At 46.1% G+C, this 19,912-nt stretch overlaps 1 protein-coding gene across 4 annotated transcripts in view; it reads left to right on the top strand.

Annotated features, from left to right (window-relative positions):
- Positions 1-9,962: 9,962 nt before the first annotated feature.
- The window catches only part of Tet (tet methylcytosine dioxygenase-like), a 48,911-nt gene continuing 38,961 nt past the window's right edge, over positions 9,963-19,912 (top strand). The window contains exons 1-2 of one of the 4 annotated variants that reach the window (XM_071707636.1): positions 9,963-10,271; positions 16,990-19,475. In XM_071707636.1, coding sequence (XP_071563737.1) covers positions 18,381-19,475 — 1,095 coding nt within the window. In that variant the 5' untranslated portion in view covers positions 9,963-10,271; positions 16,990-18,380. Of the gene's footprint in view, positions 10,272-11,958; positions 12,812-16,989; positions 19,476-19,912 lie in introns of those variants that run through there. The other 3 variants (XM_071707634.1, XM_071707633.1, XM_071707635.1) reach the window with 3 other exon arrangements.

Genomic DNA, 19,912 nt, shown 5'->3' with positions numbered 1-19,912 from the left:
GTCTTGTATCAAATCACATGTCTGACCCATTTCCGCTTCCGTGCCATTTCCTGAGCGCGCGATCGGATAGGTCAAGTTTGCCGACACGGTCCCACGTTTAACCATAAAACCTTACGGCGGTCGCGCCAGCACAATCACAATTTCGCGAAATCGCTCGATTAATTAGGCGCGCCGTTATTTCAACCGAACGTCAATTGGTGAAAATATATACATTGAACGGAATCGGGGTTTACTGTGCGTAAAAAAGACTGCGTAAGGTCAGCGCTGACGGCACAGACTTTACCTATGATATTTTTTTTTCCACGAGCGAACTTGCATAAAAAAAGCGACCTTGGGTACCCGGTAACAATTTTTTTTAATGTGACGTAAGTTCATCGGTGGCGTTTAATGCACCGTGCACGCGCGAACGCTCTGCGTCATCGAATATCACCGTGACATTATTTATTGAAAGCGAACTATATAATGGGAGGCATCCGAGCGATCGCCCTTCAATTGCGTTCGAGAAAATATTTCACTCGGTTCGTCCGAATAGAAATTTTGCGAGTTCAAAACGGCAACTAAGAGAGATATATACATATATTTTTTAAAGAGAGATAGCGGCTTCGTTTCCGTTTCTGCGACGAGATCAGAACTACGGCCGGAGGGTTCCGAACTTTTTTTTCTCTCCTCGAGAATTCCTGCCACCCCCGACGGGGAGTTTTACAGTAATCTCCGTGCCAAAAGTCTATTGTGCTCTCTATCTCACTCCGAGCATCCATATCCCCCCTTCCTTTTTTTCTCTCGTGCTACACCGAGCCGGTCGACCGGCAGCTTCGAGCGCCGGGATAAAGTCACGAGCAGTAATTATGAACGATAGCAGGGGAGAGAGAGGATATAATTGTGATTGATGGAAGAGAAGGGAGGAGCAGGGGGTGACTTCCTTTTAATCTCGAAGCTAACCCTTTCGTTCATCCATTGCCGCTTCTACTCGGCCGACACCGCACGGCGCGGCGCAGCGCAGCAACGCGGTTTTATTACCTCGGATTGTATCTTCGCGGGAAAAAAATTGAAGTCTTATAGATCTTGTTCCGTTCTAAATCGAAACCGGAACTGTTAAATGATAGATTTTATGATAGCAGCACAGCTAAAAAATAAAATTTGTGTTTATTCTAGTATGTTATAATTGCCATTTTTATGGAGAGCTCCAGAGAGATGTAGATATACGTATATTATTTTTATCAGTTTATACATATATGAATCCTACTCGGAACAGATTTACCCAAGTAGGAAGTGGAAGTAAAATCTGGAGATTGACGATTGAAAATGGTTGAACTGAGAATATCTAATGGTAACGTGTGTTTGATTAAAGACGAGGGAAATCAAAGACGAGGAAGGGAGCTGAATTAATAATCGTCGTTGTTCTGTATGGGCGAGAATAATGATAGTCTATAGCTTAAACGGACGCTCTAAATCGTCGTTATAAAACACGAAAGAAAAGCCTCGCAAAGAGCGAGGAAGCCCGGCGTGTCCGCTTCGTACGCGCATTATCCCCGATGCCTGCCTCTTCGCGTGCGTGCGTGCGTGCGTGCGTGCGTACATGCGTGCGCGCATGCTGCGTATACGCGTGTGTGCGTGTGTGCGTGTGTACGTGTGTGCGTACATGCGTATTCTCCTCTCCTTTCTCCGTCGCGTCTCTACGCACTCGACTCCGCAGTCCACGCACCGCCGAGCGAGCGAGCGAGCGGGAGTCTGCGATCAATGCGTGGCACTGCCACTGGTCGTCATGGCAACGTAGCGCGCCACGCACAACGAGCGAACGATCCGCGTCGATCGTGCGTAAGTGCGTGCTCCGGGCGCGCGCGCGCGCTTACGCGCTCACGCACGCACGCACGAACACGCGCGCATGGCCTCACTTACACGCTCACTCACAGACGGCCTCCTGCGACGTGCCGCGACGAGACTCGCGAAAGACCGCGTGCAGAGGACGATCGATGGCCCCGCAAACTTCGCGGCGGTACCACAGAGCACGTGACGCACACGACGACGAGTCCGCATGATTGCACGTTAAATGTTTTCAAACTTTTTTATCGATATCTTCGTATGTAATTGTAATTTAGATGGTAAACAGAATTATCTTAAATCAAAATATGACTTCATCTACATCGAGGAGATTACAAAACAGAATTTTGATTGCTAGCTTGTATGCAGTATCCCTTGGCTTATGCGAATAATTATCTTCAATGACTTCTTTTAGGAAACGGCGTCGTGTCACTCGTGTCACGTATCTCTCCTTATCAAACGTGATAACAAGGATCAGAACTTGATCCTGGGAGATGTTGCGGGTTTGCGTGTGACAAAAGTTGCGTAAGTATCACCACAAAATTAGCCATTAACGACACGGCTCCTTTTTTTCTGGATTTTCTGGTCTACCGTGTCGACAGCTGTCCCGAATTTCCTATTGAGTTTTTGTCAATTTACCTGAGTTTTCCTTCCTAATTTATGTCCTGTGAAACGTCCCGTTTCGCAACATGCAACCGCAAATTAATTATTCACGTAGCGCATTAAGTCTCCTGATGGTTATTCTATTATGAACAGTTGAATGCGCTACGTAATTAAGCGTTAATTTAATAGTAGTTTATTTATACTTGCATTCTTCCTAGCATCAACATTATTGTCATCAAGAGTTGACTGATGTTGTAGAACGTATCTGCCATGGACTTGAAAAAATTCCAGTAGAGAGGGAAGCAATAATTCAAAAGGACAATGCACAGAAATTGTCCTGATGTTTCGCAGCCGCAACCATTCGCGGGAACGACGACGTCAGGTCGCGGCAGATGTTTCTAACGAACTCTGCGAGAGAAAGTATCGATCGTGATATCGCTACGATTCGTTGTCCGTCATAATGAAGATAAGTCTTAACGACTTTGCCATGAGGAAATAATCGCGTACTGTAATCGCATTCTGCATTAACGCTTTTTATATTTCAGTAATATTTATGACTATGTATTTCTAGCTAGAATCGATATATTATTTAAAGATCGGTATTTTTTTAATATTGAAATATACAAAAACATTGGAATATACCAAAAAACTTGGCTCGCTACATGTGTGTGCGTATGTGTATGTGTGAATGTTGATAGCACGAGAGAATAAAGATACGTGCAGTATATCACATTTTTCTTAGAAATGTCGAACGTCCTACTACCGCGATTATTACCCTATTGCAGAAGGGCAAGAAAAAAAAGAGCATTTAAACCCTTTCGGTTGGGGTGATTTAGTGGCAGGCCACTACATCGAAGATGGCACGCGTTGGATAGGAAGGGAGGAGGGGAGGTTACGCGACCCCCAATTCGCTTGAACACCTAGAGTAACCCCTGATGGCACCCTCGCACTAGGGTTCTTCGATGAATTCACCGATTCTCGGCTTGTAGCGCGCCTATCACTATCGCGCGCAAGGTGTTTACAGGTCATATATGAAGAATACAAATTTCACATTAATTTCTTAAATTAATTATTTATTTCATGATAACATTAAATCACTTCGTAATACATTGCGTATAGCTGCGTTTTTTTCTATATTTCCCAAGATCTCTTTAATTACGATGACGCAAATTATACAGACAAGAGATTTCACAGAGCGATCAAAAGAGAGAAGAGGTATCAAACCGTGAGAATAAATTTCCCAAAGAATATATATATATATATATATATATATCTCTTCCGTGGTCCAGGTGATATCCCCGCAACATCAGAGGTCAAAGGCCGAAGGGATTTCGTACGGTAAGAGACGAGAATACGAGGGACGATTTTTCATTTTTCGTTGCCCACGAAATACCGACAATGGACGCGTGTCACGTTGCAGCTGCTTTCACCACTGTATTTGACGCAATACGGCACACGGCACACATGGCGCAAAATCGTCCCGTAAGACCGAAATGCACCAGCGATCGAACTTTCCTCGTTCGATTCTACTCCACTGATTCGATGCATGGATACGCCAGATCGATATTTCTCGAGACCCGTTATCAAACAGTGTACGTGACAATTGGTACACGCAAACGTATTTCTTTGTGAGACTTTGAGATCTGAAGCATGGCAAGAATTTGTGTTCTTTTTAATGACAATTTTGATAAAAAGTCTTAAATAATCTTGTAAAATCTCAAAATTGTATATAGCTTATAAGATGCCAGTACACGGAGAAAAATAATTTGCTGGCACAGCAGATTTTTTACTGTTAAAGCAAAATTATATTTTTACTATATAAGCGATACATGTAATTTCTTCAGGCATTCTCCAACTGTCTATAGGTACACAGAGAAAAAGAACATTCTCATTTAGAGAGTTGACATATAAATCTTACAACGAGGTTTTGAAACCGAATTTGCCTTTTGCTTCGTAGCGGGGTCTGCTTATATACGCGGCTGGATGTATTTTAAATGCGAGAAAGCTCTTCTCGCCATGCACTGCCTAGTGGCGTTGTTGTGAACGTTGCGTCTATATCCTCTTCACTCAGTGAGGCGACAGAGGCTAACGAGCAGTAGTTTTGCTCTGATAGTAAATATATTTGCTAAGAGTACATTATTTTGTTTCAATAATTAACGTGATTCTAAAGATAAATACACTCAGCAAATTTTTTCTATTCTCGCAACAAAACAGATTTTGCTTTAATGACGAATAATTCGTAAAATTAGTTGCGTTAACTAAATTTAATTGTTGTCGCTACGAATATGCAGTAGCAATGACGATTTTGCTGCAGCAGCAGAATTATTTTTCTCCGTGTAGATATAATTATAACCTTCCGAGATTGCAAAAAAGATTAACGACGTTATTCAATGGAAAATAACTTTCAGTTGAAGATTTGCGACAGCTGAAAGACCGATGCAGTTGAAAAGAGATGCTGACCAACGATAAAATGTTTCTCCAGATGTAGTCCTTTCGTATCGAACTGATGAGAAAAATGGCTTGAAACGATACCTGATTTTTCGACTGTTCATATCCAAGTCTGACTAGACGAAGTCCGAAAATCAGGTAAGATCCGATTGGATCCGACGCTTCTCAATCTGTGGACATTTCTTCCTTGTAACTAACAACTCTGATATTGTTGACAACGTGCGAAATGTCTGCAGTTTCGCGCAGCGGCCTTTCTAAATTTATTCCAATTCGATCCAGAATCCGTGGCGACTCGCGAACAAGTAAACTCGCATCCTTTCTTGAAATCTAAAATAGTCGTAATATATGGATAACTAACATTTTTTGCAACGAGAGTAACATTTTTTTGCAGCGAGAACAAAAGATTTTGCTACTATTGCTAAACTATAGCTCTCGCTGCAAAAAATATAGCTCTTACTGCAAAAAATATTAGTTATCCATATTTTACGACAAAATTTAGCTAAATTTTTTTCCGTGTACGATTAATGCAATCGTATTGAGAACCTATGCGACGAGCGTATTGAGAACCTTGACAGTAGAAAATTCTCGAATTCTGGACGGGTCAAAGAGACATTCTCGGGACGGGATTTTCTACCTGAGCGTAGAATCTGATTTTTTCGATAAATTGATTTATTTCGACGTCATTGTGAACACCTCTAACAATGAGAAGTATTTGTCCTGCGGAATTTAAAGCAAAGATGTAAAATGACCGACTTGCCGAACGGCGAGCGTGGAAGGATTCGCTTCTCGATTCGCTTTTTGCAAACGAGAGACTTGATCGAGCACAACGCGATCTAGTTAGGGCCGGAAGGGTGATTTATCAAGCGGCCGCATCATTACGCGCGAAAGGGACACAGCGGTGCCGTGATTCGTAGTCCTTCTCCATCGGGAAGAAGAATACGTATTAATTTATGTCTGCATGCGCGGCTGTCATTGTCATGTTAATCGGGTCTCCACGCATTAGCCGTGCTTTTCGGTGATGCGTGCATGCGTCCCGTGCGTGCGTGCGTGCGTGCGTGCGTACATACGTGCGGTTCGCTCTTGTCTGTCGCACAGAAGTCGAGAGACACTAGAGACAGCCATTCGACAGTGGGGATCTGGGAAACTCGGGCAGAAGGGCTTTTCGGGATAAACTTGGCCCCGGGCCACTCCGCGATTCGACGGGCGGATTCGCGGATCGCTTCGATCGCGAATATACAACTGATACAATGTAGGAGACGATGATAATGATATTATGACGATATTAAATCAGAAATCAAGTCACTATCTCAATCTTCAATCGCGAACACGATTGACTGCTCTTCTCTCCGTAAGACATCTTCGCTTTTCATCGATCGCATCTCGTCGAGATTCGTTAATTCGAATGGAACGCGAGATTCTCGGACTGTCGCGCCGCTTAACATCTGGCTTAACTAACGCAGTAATCTAGAAAATGATGAATATACCCGCACCAAATATACGTGCGCGCAGGATCCGTTGAAAGAAATTACGCCCGTATCTGCGTTCCCGTGCGTGAACACCTCGGATAAACATCTTGTTGTACCCTCATGAAGAGTTCGGCAACTGCGCGCGTGGCGAGGACAACCCGGAAGATCGAGATTTTCGCGCCAAGAAAATACAACGGTAGAGCCCGGCCGAAAATTCGGTTTTGGTTTCAATCTCGGCCAGTTTCGGCCAAAATCGGAGTTTTGGTGACCGTAGTCGGCCGAAATTAAAAAAGATTGTTTCGGCCGGGCTATAATGACGGTATTATCGTCGTGTAACACATTTCAGCGTGTCTCTCGGAGCCCCATGTGCGCAGCCAGCACGAATCTCTGGTCCATTTACTACATCCACGTATTTTACGTTACGTTACCGCGCGTGACTTGTCGGCTGCTGAAATCGCACGCACTCGAGGGGGTGGAAGGTGAGAAATTCGCGGGAAGGGTTACGCCGGGGTTGCGCCTCGCCCCGGGGCCCGAAAAGTCGTTGATATCGAATCCGAGAGGTCGCTGAAATAAATCGTTAGCCCTCGAGATAGAGGGGGAGAAAGGAGCTTTCCGAGGGCCGCGATTGGTTGCTCGAAGGATGAAAACCCGAACCCTAGCTACGTTTTACGAGCGTTCTCGGTCTCTTTTTTTACGAGTCCCGGAAAAAGAACCGAATAGCTCGCAAATTGAAGCGTAATTTCGTGAAGAGTATGAGCGAAACTAACAATAAGTAAAATCGACTATATTAAAATTTCATTGATATTCCTACGGGATAAGAAAGGGGTATTCACATTAATATTGTGTACTTTATTCGTGAGATAACTTGTGGAATGCAAACTTGGTGAATTTTTCTATTTAATTAATTATATGGTAGATGAAGCAATGATTCCCAATATTCACGACATCTTTTTCGAAAAGGACGTGTTTCAGATCATGTAGCTTTTGCAGATCCGTGACTTTCCTTAGCGATGCACTTCGCGAAAAGGACTACGCGTACCACAAGGACTACGCGGAACGAAGAAGGTTTAATAGGAAGATAGTCCAGTAACTTTAAGATTAAACTTCGGAAAAATTCCAAGTGAGCTGAATTTTTGCATGCACTTTTATTTAGTCTTTATAAATAACATATCAAAAGTCCCCATCATTTGATCGTACGCATAATATTTTACAGCTAGTAAAAGGGGTTGAAAATTGGTTTTTTGCTAATATCTAAGATTCCTATTAATTTTACAACTATAACGTCTATTTTGAAAAATAAAGACGAGAAAAAAAAGTTTTATGTCATTTTTTTGTACACGAAATCGTTTTCGCTTAGAATTACAAGTGTGTGAAATAAAGTACTTTAATACCCATAACTGTCTTAGCTTGCAATTTCAACGCCAGATTAAGCGAAAACAATTGCGTGCACGAAAAAACTACCTAAAATCTTTTTTGTAGAGAATTTTCTCATCCTTATTTTTCAAAATAGACGTTATAGTTGTAAAATTAATAGGAACCTAGATATTAGCAAAAAACAATTTTTAACACCTTTACGCGCTGTAAAATATTATGCGTACGATCAAATGATGGGGACTTTTGATATGTTATTTATAAAGACTAAATAAAAGTGCGTGCAAAAATTCAGCTCACTTGGAATTTTTCCGAAGATTGTCGAATTTTGGCCTATACTGCCCTATAGCCCCTATAGTTCCTATCTTCTGTAGGAGGCTGCTCAGCGGAGCAGGTATGGGTAACATCCCCCCTCCCGGCCCTCCCCTTTGTCGCTCGCTCGCTCGCTCGTTCGTTCGCCTCGGGTACAGCAACGCCTCGCGACGCGCGTGCGCAATTTTCAACCCCATCTGCGGACTCCTCCCCATACCTCTTTCCCCGCGCCCTCTCGCCAACCCTCGTTGGCACACGTGCATCGGTCGGAGCCCCGCTCGAACGAACCCCGTCGAGATCGCGCTGTCCTCGTTCTCTTTCCCCTCCTCACCCCCTTATATTCCTTTTCCTAGCCTCGCTTCGCTTTTCCTCTCTCCCCGCCCCCGTGGTCCTGGAACCGAGTCCTGGGTTCCCGCCATGGCGGACGGGATGACAGCCGACAAATGCCGACCACGGCCGAATCGCGCGCAAGACGAGAAGACGAAAACGGGCGGGCAGCTGTGAACGGACGGACGAACGAGCGAGTGAGTACACAACATACCGCGTACGGACAACACACAAAGCTACCCACCACTACCACTATCGTTACGACTACTACTACTGATACTACGCTACCACCACTACCACCACCACTACTACTACTACTACTACTATACTACCACTACATTACTACTAATCGGAGAGAACCCACAGTGGGCGCGCGGCGGATACGTCGCGCACTCAGCACTCAGCACGGGATAGCCCGCCAAACCAAAGGTATAGATACAGTTTCGTTCGTTCCGTCGTGGGCCAACGAGCGGCCGGCCGGCGCGTCGTGTCCTATCTTGTTCAACGTGCGACGCCCAGCGTATACGGTATGGGGGGAGGTGTGCGTCTCTGTATGAATGTGTGAGAGGGAGAGAAAAAGAGAGAGAGAGAGAGAGAGAGAGAGAGAGAGAGAGAGGAAGGTGGAGGGAGAAAGAGGGAGAGAATCGTCGTGCGTATAGAATTAGGAAGTAAAGCGGCGCGAATGGTGGTGTGCGGAACGGTAGTCCACGATCCTGCAAAGGACAAAGAAAATATTAAAAAAGAAATAAAGTTTTATCTAGGACGGCCGCGGATTATCTAAGATTCGAAAAATCGCGGAAAATACGAATCTTCGCGGTTACAAATCTGTTCGGTTTGAAATTGAAAAAGATAGCGCCCCGACTCGCGAGAAGCTTACATCGATGGATTACACGGAGGAACTCCAGAATGTCTGCCGCAATCGCCGTCGATGGAATGCGTTCACGAATTTCGGAACAGTGCGTAGGGATCCTGCGCGTACAACCACGCGTCGGAGAGGATAATGAGAAAGAGAGATAACACGGAATCGCTCTTTTCTTCGTTCAACAAACTTTGACTTTACTCGCTGCCTGCAGGAGAAAGGTGGACAAAGGTGGTGAGAACAGAAAGAATATAGAGTGAGTGTGCGCGACAACGCGGTTCCTCGTAGCGAGAGGTGTGGCGGCCGAATTTCTGATAATTACGAAAAGACGTAGCTCGGTTGTGGACGTCAAATTCTTAATTCCTCAAGATGAGGTGCGATTATGAAATCAATTGTGGAAACCACTTTGAACGGAATATCGTAATTTCCACCAAGCGAAATCGGTTTGATTGAACGTTTTTGAGAAACTCGTGAGTAAAGTATCTCACGGCGCGGCGGCGTAAATTATACGAATTGCCGGATCGCCATTGCAATTTCAAAGTGTCCCGGAGGTAAAACGTCGCGGACCAGGGAGCAACGCGTAAACCACTGGCCTATATCGTGCTGTCCGATGCATTTTCGTCCGGCTCTGGTCCTTTCGCGTTGATCAGCATCGCCACCGACCCAATCCTCCACCACCACTCGCGGCCACCACCGCTACCGCCAGGCGGCCAAGCATCGTGGGGCCAGTCGCCGCCAGTGGCGTCGTAGCAACCACCACTACGTCGCCACCACCACCACTATCGCCGCTGCCACCGCCGTCGCCGTCGCCGCCTCCTGTGGCCTGTGCTAGCCGGCGGCGGTTCACGGTAGTGTCCTCGAACACGGCATGCACGTATCGTGCTGCGAAAGTTTTACGAGTCTCGCGGTGCGCCAAACGAGAAACGTGTTCGTGTGCCGACGTCGACGTCGGCGTCGCCGTCGAGACGTGTGAGAAACCGGGACAACGACGGCGCGTTCCTCCCCGAAAGAATCCGCTCCCTCCTAGGCTCGACTTACGCACCGCAGCGCGTGTGTGTGGGAAACAGGTTCTTAGAGCATGCATTATTTCGTTTCCGTCAGCGGGCTTTTAGCCCGCGCAAACGGGCTCCCCCGAACTCCCTGACTTCGCAGGAAACGCGACTTCTTCCCGCGATCGTAACGTCAATTTTTGTACAAAATTCTCTTTCATATAAATCTTCGCTTACAGTTTTAGACGTCGAGTCGTGCTCGTTGGATGTGTCACTCGTTGCATCACGGACGAACGCAAAGCTTCCAAATTCGGATCGATATGTTTACGTTTACTGAAAAGTGTACGACTTCCGCGTGCTGCTCCGACGGAAACAAACGTCGAAGTCATCTCAAGTGGAGCATTTACGATTGTTCGTGAACAGTGTCAAACAGTTTTTCATTTGTCACAACTGTCAACAGCAAAAAGCGAGAGTAGGATTTGTCATTGTCAATGGTAGTCAATGTAATGATATCTTTGAACGAGCTTTTAAATTTAAATTAAATTAATCATCTATGCCGACGAGTGCCGCAGCTTGCTACAAAATATCGGATTACAATGAACCTGCTGAGAAGTACAAACGGAAAGAAATACTTCAAAGCTGCCTCAGAACTACGGGATGCCAACTATTCGAACCAATTTTGAAACTGCCGCGCCGCTTTAAGGAATCGATCTACTGCGATAGTTCTTTTTCCTGTGTGCGTGAATAGCAGACAAAATTTCGATTCTGCCCAACGTGAAATGAACGAACGACGAATAGACGGAATGGTGTGTATGTGTGTATGTTAGAGTGTGTGTGTGTGTGTGTGAGAGTGAGTGAGTGAGTGAGTGAGTGAGTGAATGAGTGAGTGAGAGAGAGAAAGAGAGAAATTCATGGATTAATCTTTCGTATTACACTTAGCGCATTCTAATTCCCGTATACGCTCCGTAGTAAATCGGTTTTTTCTGATATAACATATTTTAATAATCCGAAAAATATGCGCTGAAATCAATGTCGCCAGCAGGTTTGTCACAATCTGACTTGACATTCTAATCCAAGAGGTGTTTGAAATCAAAACCTAAGTAATCAAATCAAATCTCCAGACAACATTATTCTCAATCGCGTTTTTCGAAACACCTCTTACAGCTCTTGAATCATTTGATTATAGACTCGTGTATTGTGTTACATATTTCGCTCTTAATTATTGCCGTAAAAGATATTAATTTTTTATTTAAAAAAAGAGGGCAAACAAGCACCAGTTTCACGGCGGTCATCGGTTGCCTTCTATTTAACCGCGTAACATTTTTTTTACGCAGCACTCTTTTTCCGAAGCCTGTGGCGTGGGCTCGGACGTCGTTGCGCGCATTAATCCGTGGTTTAGCGAACCAATTTAAATATCAGCGTCGCGCTCGACGCAATTTTATATCATTTCCGATATCGCGCGCCTGTGTGGGTGGGTTTAACGCTGCGAAAGCCCTCCTGCCGCCCTCCCTGCGCTGGCCCCCTCCGTCCCCGTTGCCCCCGCGCAGCCTTCGTTCGTCTCCCTACCCTTAACACGAACCGTTACGCATCCACACCAGATATACGTGTTTTACGATGCGTGTCGTCGCGTACTCCGTCGTCTTCTTCATCCTCGTCGTCTTCGTCGTCGTGATCGTCGTCGTCGTCGTCGTCGTCGTCGTCGTCGTACTTCTCCTCGTCACCGCCGTTTGTAAACGAGCGTGTGACCGGCTCTCGTACGCGATGCTCGTAACGTCGTCACTTTGCGGTATCTTGTGAGAGAAAGAAAGAAAGAGAAAAAGAGAAAGAGAGCACGCGCGCATGCGCATGTGCACGCACGCAATTCCATACAGTGGCGTGTCTTCGTTTTTGAACGTGTTTATTCGACACGACGTCGTCATAATACGGATATCTTCCATTTTTAGCACCTCAAATTAGGATCGGATTCAAAGTTCGTCGAAATGTTTCTCGTTGAAACTCGGGCGATTCTCCCCGGTCTTTCTCGTCCATTCCGGTCTTCCCATTTCCTCCTGTAGTAAGGAAACGATCCGGTGAACACTCGGGACACCCGATATATGTGCAGCCGAAGAGCGCGCAGCCGGCCGGCCGGCGAACGTGCGTGCGCTGGCGCGCGCGAATCAGTGCGCGGCCGAATGCGTCGCGTATGCGTGCGCGCCCGTCAAACACACCACATTTTGTCCGCGACCGATTTTTTTTCGCCGTCCCTCCCGTCGCGGAAAGGGCGAGATCGGGAGACGTCGGAACGCCGCGAGTTTCGGACGGTACCGTACGTAAAACCGTACAGCAACAAGTGACCTCGACGTCGGTTGGCAACCGGGTGGACGCGATTCGTAGTGCCGGTCCTCCCACCCCCGTGGTTCGCAAGCCTTACCCGCTTGTCTGCCTGCCTGTTTGCCCGCCCGTTCCGCCCGCGCGGGGTGATCCCTCGATGTTCGCGCGACTTCTTTGTTTCCGCGATGCATCCGCTCGGACGGGATCGGCGGCCGCGCTTGTGAGAACCAATGTGACGCCCTGAGGGTGGAGGGAGGCAGGAGGATCTGTTTGGGTTTCGCCAAGGATTCGCGAAGAAGTCGAGTCTGGTAAAAATAATTACGCGGAAGCGCGTCCCTCTTCTCTCTTCCCCCCCCCCCCTGACCTCGTTTACGCCACGATTTGAACGCTAGAAGGACCAAACGCGAGCGCGCAACGGTCCTTCGAGACAGGACGTCGCGTAGTCTCCGTCTTGGCGGTTGGCGGCAGATCGAAAGTCATTGAAGCGCGAGACACGGGAGACGATGGAGGGCAAGACCGCTCGCGTGCGACCGAGCAATTCCCGTTCTCCGCTGCCCAACGAGCGCGCATCGCGCGCTGTCAATAGCGCGCGTCCCACCCATTGTCATCTCTCGTTGTCGATCATCGGCCGACAGCACCGTGTACAGTCGTCATTAGCCGTCCGCGACGCTCAGGGAATCGGACGAGTCGAAATCTAATAATAAACGCATCTCCTTCCGTCCGTTTCCGTCGCTCCAGGGAGTTCCGGAGCAGCTAAAGGCTCGGGAGAAGGAAGAGGGCAAAAATGAGCGCCGCTCGCGCTCGGCGGCCGCGAGCAAAAAAAAATGGGGGGGAGCTTCGGGTACACTTTCGCCGACCTCGCGCGCGAGCCGGCCGAGCTCTTCGGCTCTCTCGCGACAAAGGCCGCTTGATTCAAGGTCCCACGGATGTGCACGCGCACACGCACCGGGTTCTCTTCGTGTACGCGCGGCCCATTCGTCCGCGGCGTCCGCGTTGCATCGAGGACGCTGTCGGGATGAAGTTTCTTCCACGATATCTTTTTTTTTTCAACGATTAAATCTCAACGCGTTGAATCGTGCTGATAAAATCGTTCGACGTTTGTTTTCGATCGAGCACAAAAGTTGGTAAAATTCTTCAAGATTTTCTTAATTCATTCATTCTCTTTCTCTCAAGATCGATAATCGGTTGGTTGAAGGGTGATATTGCGCTCTATAATAGCGACGATTTTCTTGCGATTTTCTTCAGCTTGATTTCGCGGCAGAGATGAGGTAGCTTGCGATTGTCTTGAATTCTCCGAAAAGTTCAAATCGAATTTGTACACTGAAGATACGTCTTTCCTTTTCTCGTGCGTTAATCCGCTTTCTCGCGATGGCATCGCGCTAATTTCGGCATTACGCTGCGGCAAAAATGGCGCGCGAACCATTTTACCCCTTTTTCTTCTCGATACACGGCAAACAGCACGACGCGTGCTCGTATTCTCCAAAGCTAGTCCGGAGTTAGCGTACAGAAGTATCGTGCTATGAAACTTTTGCTGTTTGCCCTCAATTACTTCGGTATCTTTAAAGACTTGATAAACGTCTTTGTCTTATGTTCTTCATATGAGTTTCTGTGGTTCATTATGTGTTTAACAATCTAAAGCGTAGAGTTTGCAAGTTAACATTATCCAGCGTAATTCGGAATCGTTCTTTCAGTGGCGCGTGAAAACGCCAATTTCTCCCGTCGATTCGATGGAATGTCATCGCGAATTATTCAACTTCGCGAATCGGTGAGCGAGTGCGATTTTTCTCGGCGACGTTTGCGTTAGCGACGCACGGCTAATATTAATTCCAAGCGTGTGGAATCTCCGGGTCTCTATGGCAGCTGGTTTATATGCGCTTCTCGGAATTTGCGTCCTGCGCTTCGCCGCGGACGAAAGAATCCGCAAACGACTCGTTCTCTGCCACGACTATACGGAGTGTCCCAAAAAAGGTGTCCCTCAATGTCTACATTTTGTTCTTTGAGGAATTTCATAGCTTCTTTTGTTAAAAGTCTCATCCAAAGCGTTTATTATAACATACTAATTTTGTAAATTTTATTATTAGAGAGAAAGAGAATTAAGGCTTATGCTATTTATTTTGGAGCTTAAAACGTAATTTTGTAACTCAAATAATACATTAATTAAACATTAAATAAATGTTTATTAGAGAAATCGTTCAGTGATGGAAATCCAACGATCGATATACATTGTTTTAAATCACCCTATATGTAGCGGGCGACGGTGAGATTGAATTTTTGTGCATGCACCTACAGTCGATTCGATGAAAGTGCAACCGGAGATAGAAAACTAACGGGTGTTAAATTATTTTTACGCGTAAAGCAAGAATTAAAGAATTAAATTGTGTTGCTTTTGTTGCATTTCTGTTAGTCACAAATTTACTTTTGTCTATTTCAAGTAGGAGTTTTAAATGAGATATATTCAATCATTCATAGATTTTAGAAATAATTGAATTTTTAAATATCCTTCAATAAAACCGATATAATTTTTATTCTACAATTACTTTTTTCTTCTAATTAGGCTTACGGAAAAGGCAACTGTCTTAAATTTATCTTTATCCCATAACTCGGCATGTATAAAGCTATCGTTTGGAACAAAAAATAATACTATCCAGAATTTATGCGCGCACTATCGGCACAAGATTCGCGACCTTTAAAGACTAAAGTTCGCGATATTCAGTGTAGACCAAGATTTATGGACATTAGCAAAGTTCAATTGCTGAGACGAGAAGGGTCCTCCTGTACGAAATTCATCCAACCAGTTCAATTATTAGAATCCGCATAAATAGCGTGCCTCATTAATTATGGATCCATAATTAGATTGCACAAAATATAATTGTATACATTGCATCCGCGTAAGCATGTATTAATTGCAAGAACGACTTAAACTGAACTGTAAATTGTAAAAATTTAAAGGACAGATATTTAGATTGTCGCAATTCGCAATAATCAAAATTGAATTCGAAATAAAATCTTAATTTTTCGTGTTTATTAGTGTGCGTGTGTGTATATATATGTATGTGTGTATGCGTACGCGCGTGCAAAGTAAACGGTATCACTTGCGTGCAGCGCGAAATAGTGGAAGCATCTCTGCAAGGTCAAGCCGCGAGCGAAAGTGCTGGCCAAACGACAGTGCAAGTTTCCAGCGATAGCGAAAGCACCGGGCGGTCACAGCTGTAAAGCTATTAGAGTTTGAGGGCGGAAAACGGGACGGCGGGGTGGAGGATGGAAAAGCAACCGCTACATAGCGGGAGCTATCGCCGCCTATATATCTGCGCGCTTTGCGAAAGCCATGCTTACAGTCGTACGCGCATGTTACCTGAATTACATACAGGGTAGTGGAATAGGGACGAACCTATTTTCAACGGACCTCCCATCTGTGGTATCGAAACAAGCTGATCGTGACTGTAACAATGCCCCTTCGTAATTTTGATTTGGTCCAAATGTGCCTCTCACTTTTGGTCATATTAAAAATTATACGTCTGAAGTTAAATTATACGTGAATAACAAGTCCGTGCCGTTTTCGCCACCCTGTGGCAGAGTTTGTGCCGTACGCGTTATGGTTGTGTGCGTGTGTGCGTGTGTGCGTGTGGGTGAGTGAGTGAGTGAGAGAGAGAGAGAGAGAGAGGGGGGGGGGGAAGAGAGAGGAGACGGGTAGGAGACGGATAGGAGAAAGAGGAGCAGCGAGAGAACAAGAGAATAAACATCGATCGATATTTCGCGGAGGACTAGCAGCCCGATTTTAACGACGGCGACGAAACTCTCGCGACTGCGAACAAATCTTTTTAGACTTAACTCCAAAGTCTACATCTATTTTAATACTCTAAATCTAAATATTAATTTTTGAGAGATAGATTTGTTACATACAGGGATGAAATAGATTAACATTTTTTTTACTTTTTGATACTTTGTATTACTTTTTTCAAATTATTTCCAAAATTATCGATTTTGTCAAAGAAGTCTTTACCGTCAATGACACGTCCGTCTTTTCTGTCTTCGATCGGACTGCTCCACTCGGAATGATGCGACGAGTTCAAAGCCATCGTCGGTCTTCTAAGCAACGTGAATGAAACGGCTAGGCGCAACGTACGCGAGTATCAAAGCGAGCGTACGAGTTGATGGTGTGCGAATACCAACGCCGAACGTAATAGTAGCCTTGGCTTAGCGATGGTCACGTTATAAGCAACGTCTGTGACACATTCTCGCATAGTCTCGCGTCACGTGCGCGCTCCCGCTCGCGTGATGTATAACGTATTCGCTGATCCGCGCTTGCAGCTCCATTTTTTTGTCGTTGATTTTTCCACCCTCGGTATAACGTGAAAGTGCTTTGCGAATCAGTTTAACGCCGATCGAGTAATCATTCTATATCATACCGGGAAAAAATTTCACTTTCTCGCTATACAGAAATGGCACAAATATCTGATGGACAAATCTTTCTGTTTTCCTGTTTCAGATCGTACAAATCAACCGCCTTCTAACAAGCCACATTAACCTCAAGTGATTTCTATTTTCTTACGAAACGCGAAAGAAATATGTAATTAGTATGTTTATATCGATTTAAAGAAGGAACACACAAAAAAAGAAGATATCCCAAGAGCTTAGGTTCAGAAGACAAAAGAGATTAAGAGCTATATTAGCTAATAAGTGTACAAAGTATATCTAACTAAAGGAGGAAGACAAGAAACAGATAAAAACAAACAAATAAATAAACAAGTCCGCCAGTGCCAAATTGAGAAAGAAAGCAAAGTGAAAGTGATCGTTGTAACAGAGAGAGAGAGAGAGCGAGAGAGCGAGAGAGAGAGAGAGAAAGAGAGCGAGAGTAAAGTAGAATAAAATAAGATTTATTTTATCTTGAAATATAAAAGAAATAACCTTTTAGGCAAACACATGCAGTGTTATCTACAAATTTCATAAGAATAAACACACAATCGAGTGCAAACGTACAGCATTTTAATTATAACAGAAGGAAGAAAGAGAGAGCGGCGACAGAGTGATACAGTGCGAGAGCAGGACCGTAAACCAAAGAATCTACCATTTTTTCTATTAATCATTCATCGAATAACGATAATCTCTCGTCAAGTGAAATAATAGTGAGACACACACCGATTTCTTCGTCAGAGCCAGATTAATTAAGCGAGCCGGCATACAATTTTGTAGAGGTTTATAGAAATAGCCGTAAAATATAAGTGCATTTTTTAAACTGGACGCGTCACGTGACAGATTTTCGCCAAGCGAAAAGAAGAAGAAGCAGACAAAGGGAGGAATCAATCGGATTCGCTTGAACACTCCCAGAGTAACCGATCTACTTCAGTTCGTAGCCTAAACCTGTTGAGTACAAAACGACACAGAGTTAAAGATATAGATAGACAGAAGCGAAGAGAAAGGAAGAAGAAGAAGAACGAGAGGACGAGCGCAATATCGAAGAATAGACACAATTACCTGGAAGACTACGTACGACCGGGCCCAGTTCCAGACAAGTGTAACTACTCCGGAATCTACTTCGAGATCAGGCTTTGCGCGAATATCGCGGATGCCAATCCAGAGACGACACTCCGTCGTCATCGGGGAAATCGGACCTCCAGGATCCGATTCGACAAATTAACGGAAATCGGAGTCCGATCTGTTGATCGAGAAAGGCGCCAATGTCGCGTATAAGAATTTCGTTGATTATCCGCTCGAAGAAGACCAGATAATCTCGAGCTTTCGGATCCAAAAAGGACGAGCGTCCAAAGGCCGCTCGCGCGATCCTCGGGAGGTTCCGGGAAGAGGATCCACCACCAAGTGGAGACGTGAAGCTCGCAAGCGAGGTGGAGGAGTTAAGGTCGCGATGACGTGGCGGGGAAGATGAGCGCCGAGGTGACGAAGGAGGTCGTCGCCACCGAGAGGGTCCCGACGAGCCCTCCGGCGGCGATCGCGACCTCACCGGGCGGCACCGGCGACCTGTCGGCGCGGCATCTGCCGCCCTTCAGCAGCTTCGCCGGCGAGAACACGATGGACACCTCGACGACGTTGACGACCCTCCACCCCCAGGACGGGATAGGCCTGATGGCCTGGGACTCGTACTACGAGGGCCTGACCGGCCGGCTAATCGACGTGGTCCCGGCGAGCCAGTACAGACCCTGGGAGTCCAAAGGTGGCGGCGTGGAGGGACTGCCCAGCTTCGCAAGTCAGTTCACCGCCCCAAGCGAATCCGAACCTCAGTTGACGGCGTTGACGCCTTTATCACCGGCGTCCATTTCGCACTCGCCGCCGGTTACATCGGCCGTGGGCCTACCGAGCTTCCACACCCTTGGGACCCCGCTGCCGGCGCCGCATCCGCATCGCGGATCGGTCGGTTATCCGCTGGTACCGGCGCCAGTACAGGCTCGAGAGGTCCCGTCCCTACAGCAGCAGATGCTCGACGAACGTCACATACAGCTCTTGGGCTCCAGCCCGGTCCAAGCGTTCCCGCCACCTCCACCGGGTCATCCGCATCATACAGTGCTGACGGTAGTGAAGCAAGAGTATCCGCAACTGCACCACGCGAATTTCCAAAACCCGATGTCGACCGTGCTGGACTCCTCGCCGACTTCACGGCCGATCGGCATCGACGGCCGTAAAAAAGAGCGCAGAAAAATCCGGGCTGGTTCAATGGAATCGGAAGATGGCGGGGGCGGTGGTGGTGGCAGTGCTGTTACTGGCAACGTAGAAAGTTCCGGTCAAGTCGCCGCCGTCTCATCTACCGCGAATCGCGGCGTGCACCATCTCGGCGGGGGTATGACCGACGGGGATGGTGACGGTGGCCTTGGCGACAAGCCGGCGAAGAAAAAGCGGAAGAGATGCGGCGAGTGCATAGGCTGCCAGCGCAAGGACAATTGCGGGGATTGCGCGCCGTGCAGAAACGACAAGAGCCATCAAATCTGTAAGATGAGGAGATGCGAGAAGCTGACGGAGAAGAAGGTGAGTGAACCGTTAACTCAAACGAATCGTGTTATTGACATCGTGGCATTTATTTACAATTTTTTTTCACGTTATTTGCGTAAGAGTAAAACTCGTGTTTTTGTTGATAGCGATTTGCGTTATATATATATATATATATATATATATATATATATATATATGTAGAATAATAATAGATAAGATACAAACTTACAGATAAAACGCATATACATTTATATATGTATAGTTTGAACTTGGCCTCGATGCCTGAGTGTGCCGTGAATCCCTGAGGGAAATACAGAAATACAGATAACCGAGGCGGTTTATTATTGTAGCGACAGTGAATAGAGGGTTGGCGGGTTGACTGGCTGACTGTTCAACTGCTACCGCGCAACTAGGGATGGCGTGGAACTACCTACAATTCTGCGTTTGATCAGGGCCGATTTAGAATTGCCATA

The sequence above is a fragment of the Temnothorax nylanderi genome, unplaced genomic scaffold, assembly GCF_030848795.1.
Source record: "Temnothorax nylanderi isolate EJ_2023f unplaced genomic scaffold, tnyl_v1.0 TNYL_tig0060_pilon, whole genome shotgun sequence".
Classification (NCBI taxonomy): Eukaryota; Metazoa; Arthropoda; class Insecta; order Hymenoptera; family Formicidae; genus Temnothorax; species Temnothorax nylanderi.
This window is presented reverse-complemented; position numbering and strand designations above follow the sequence as displayed.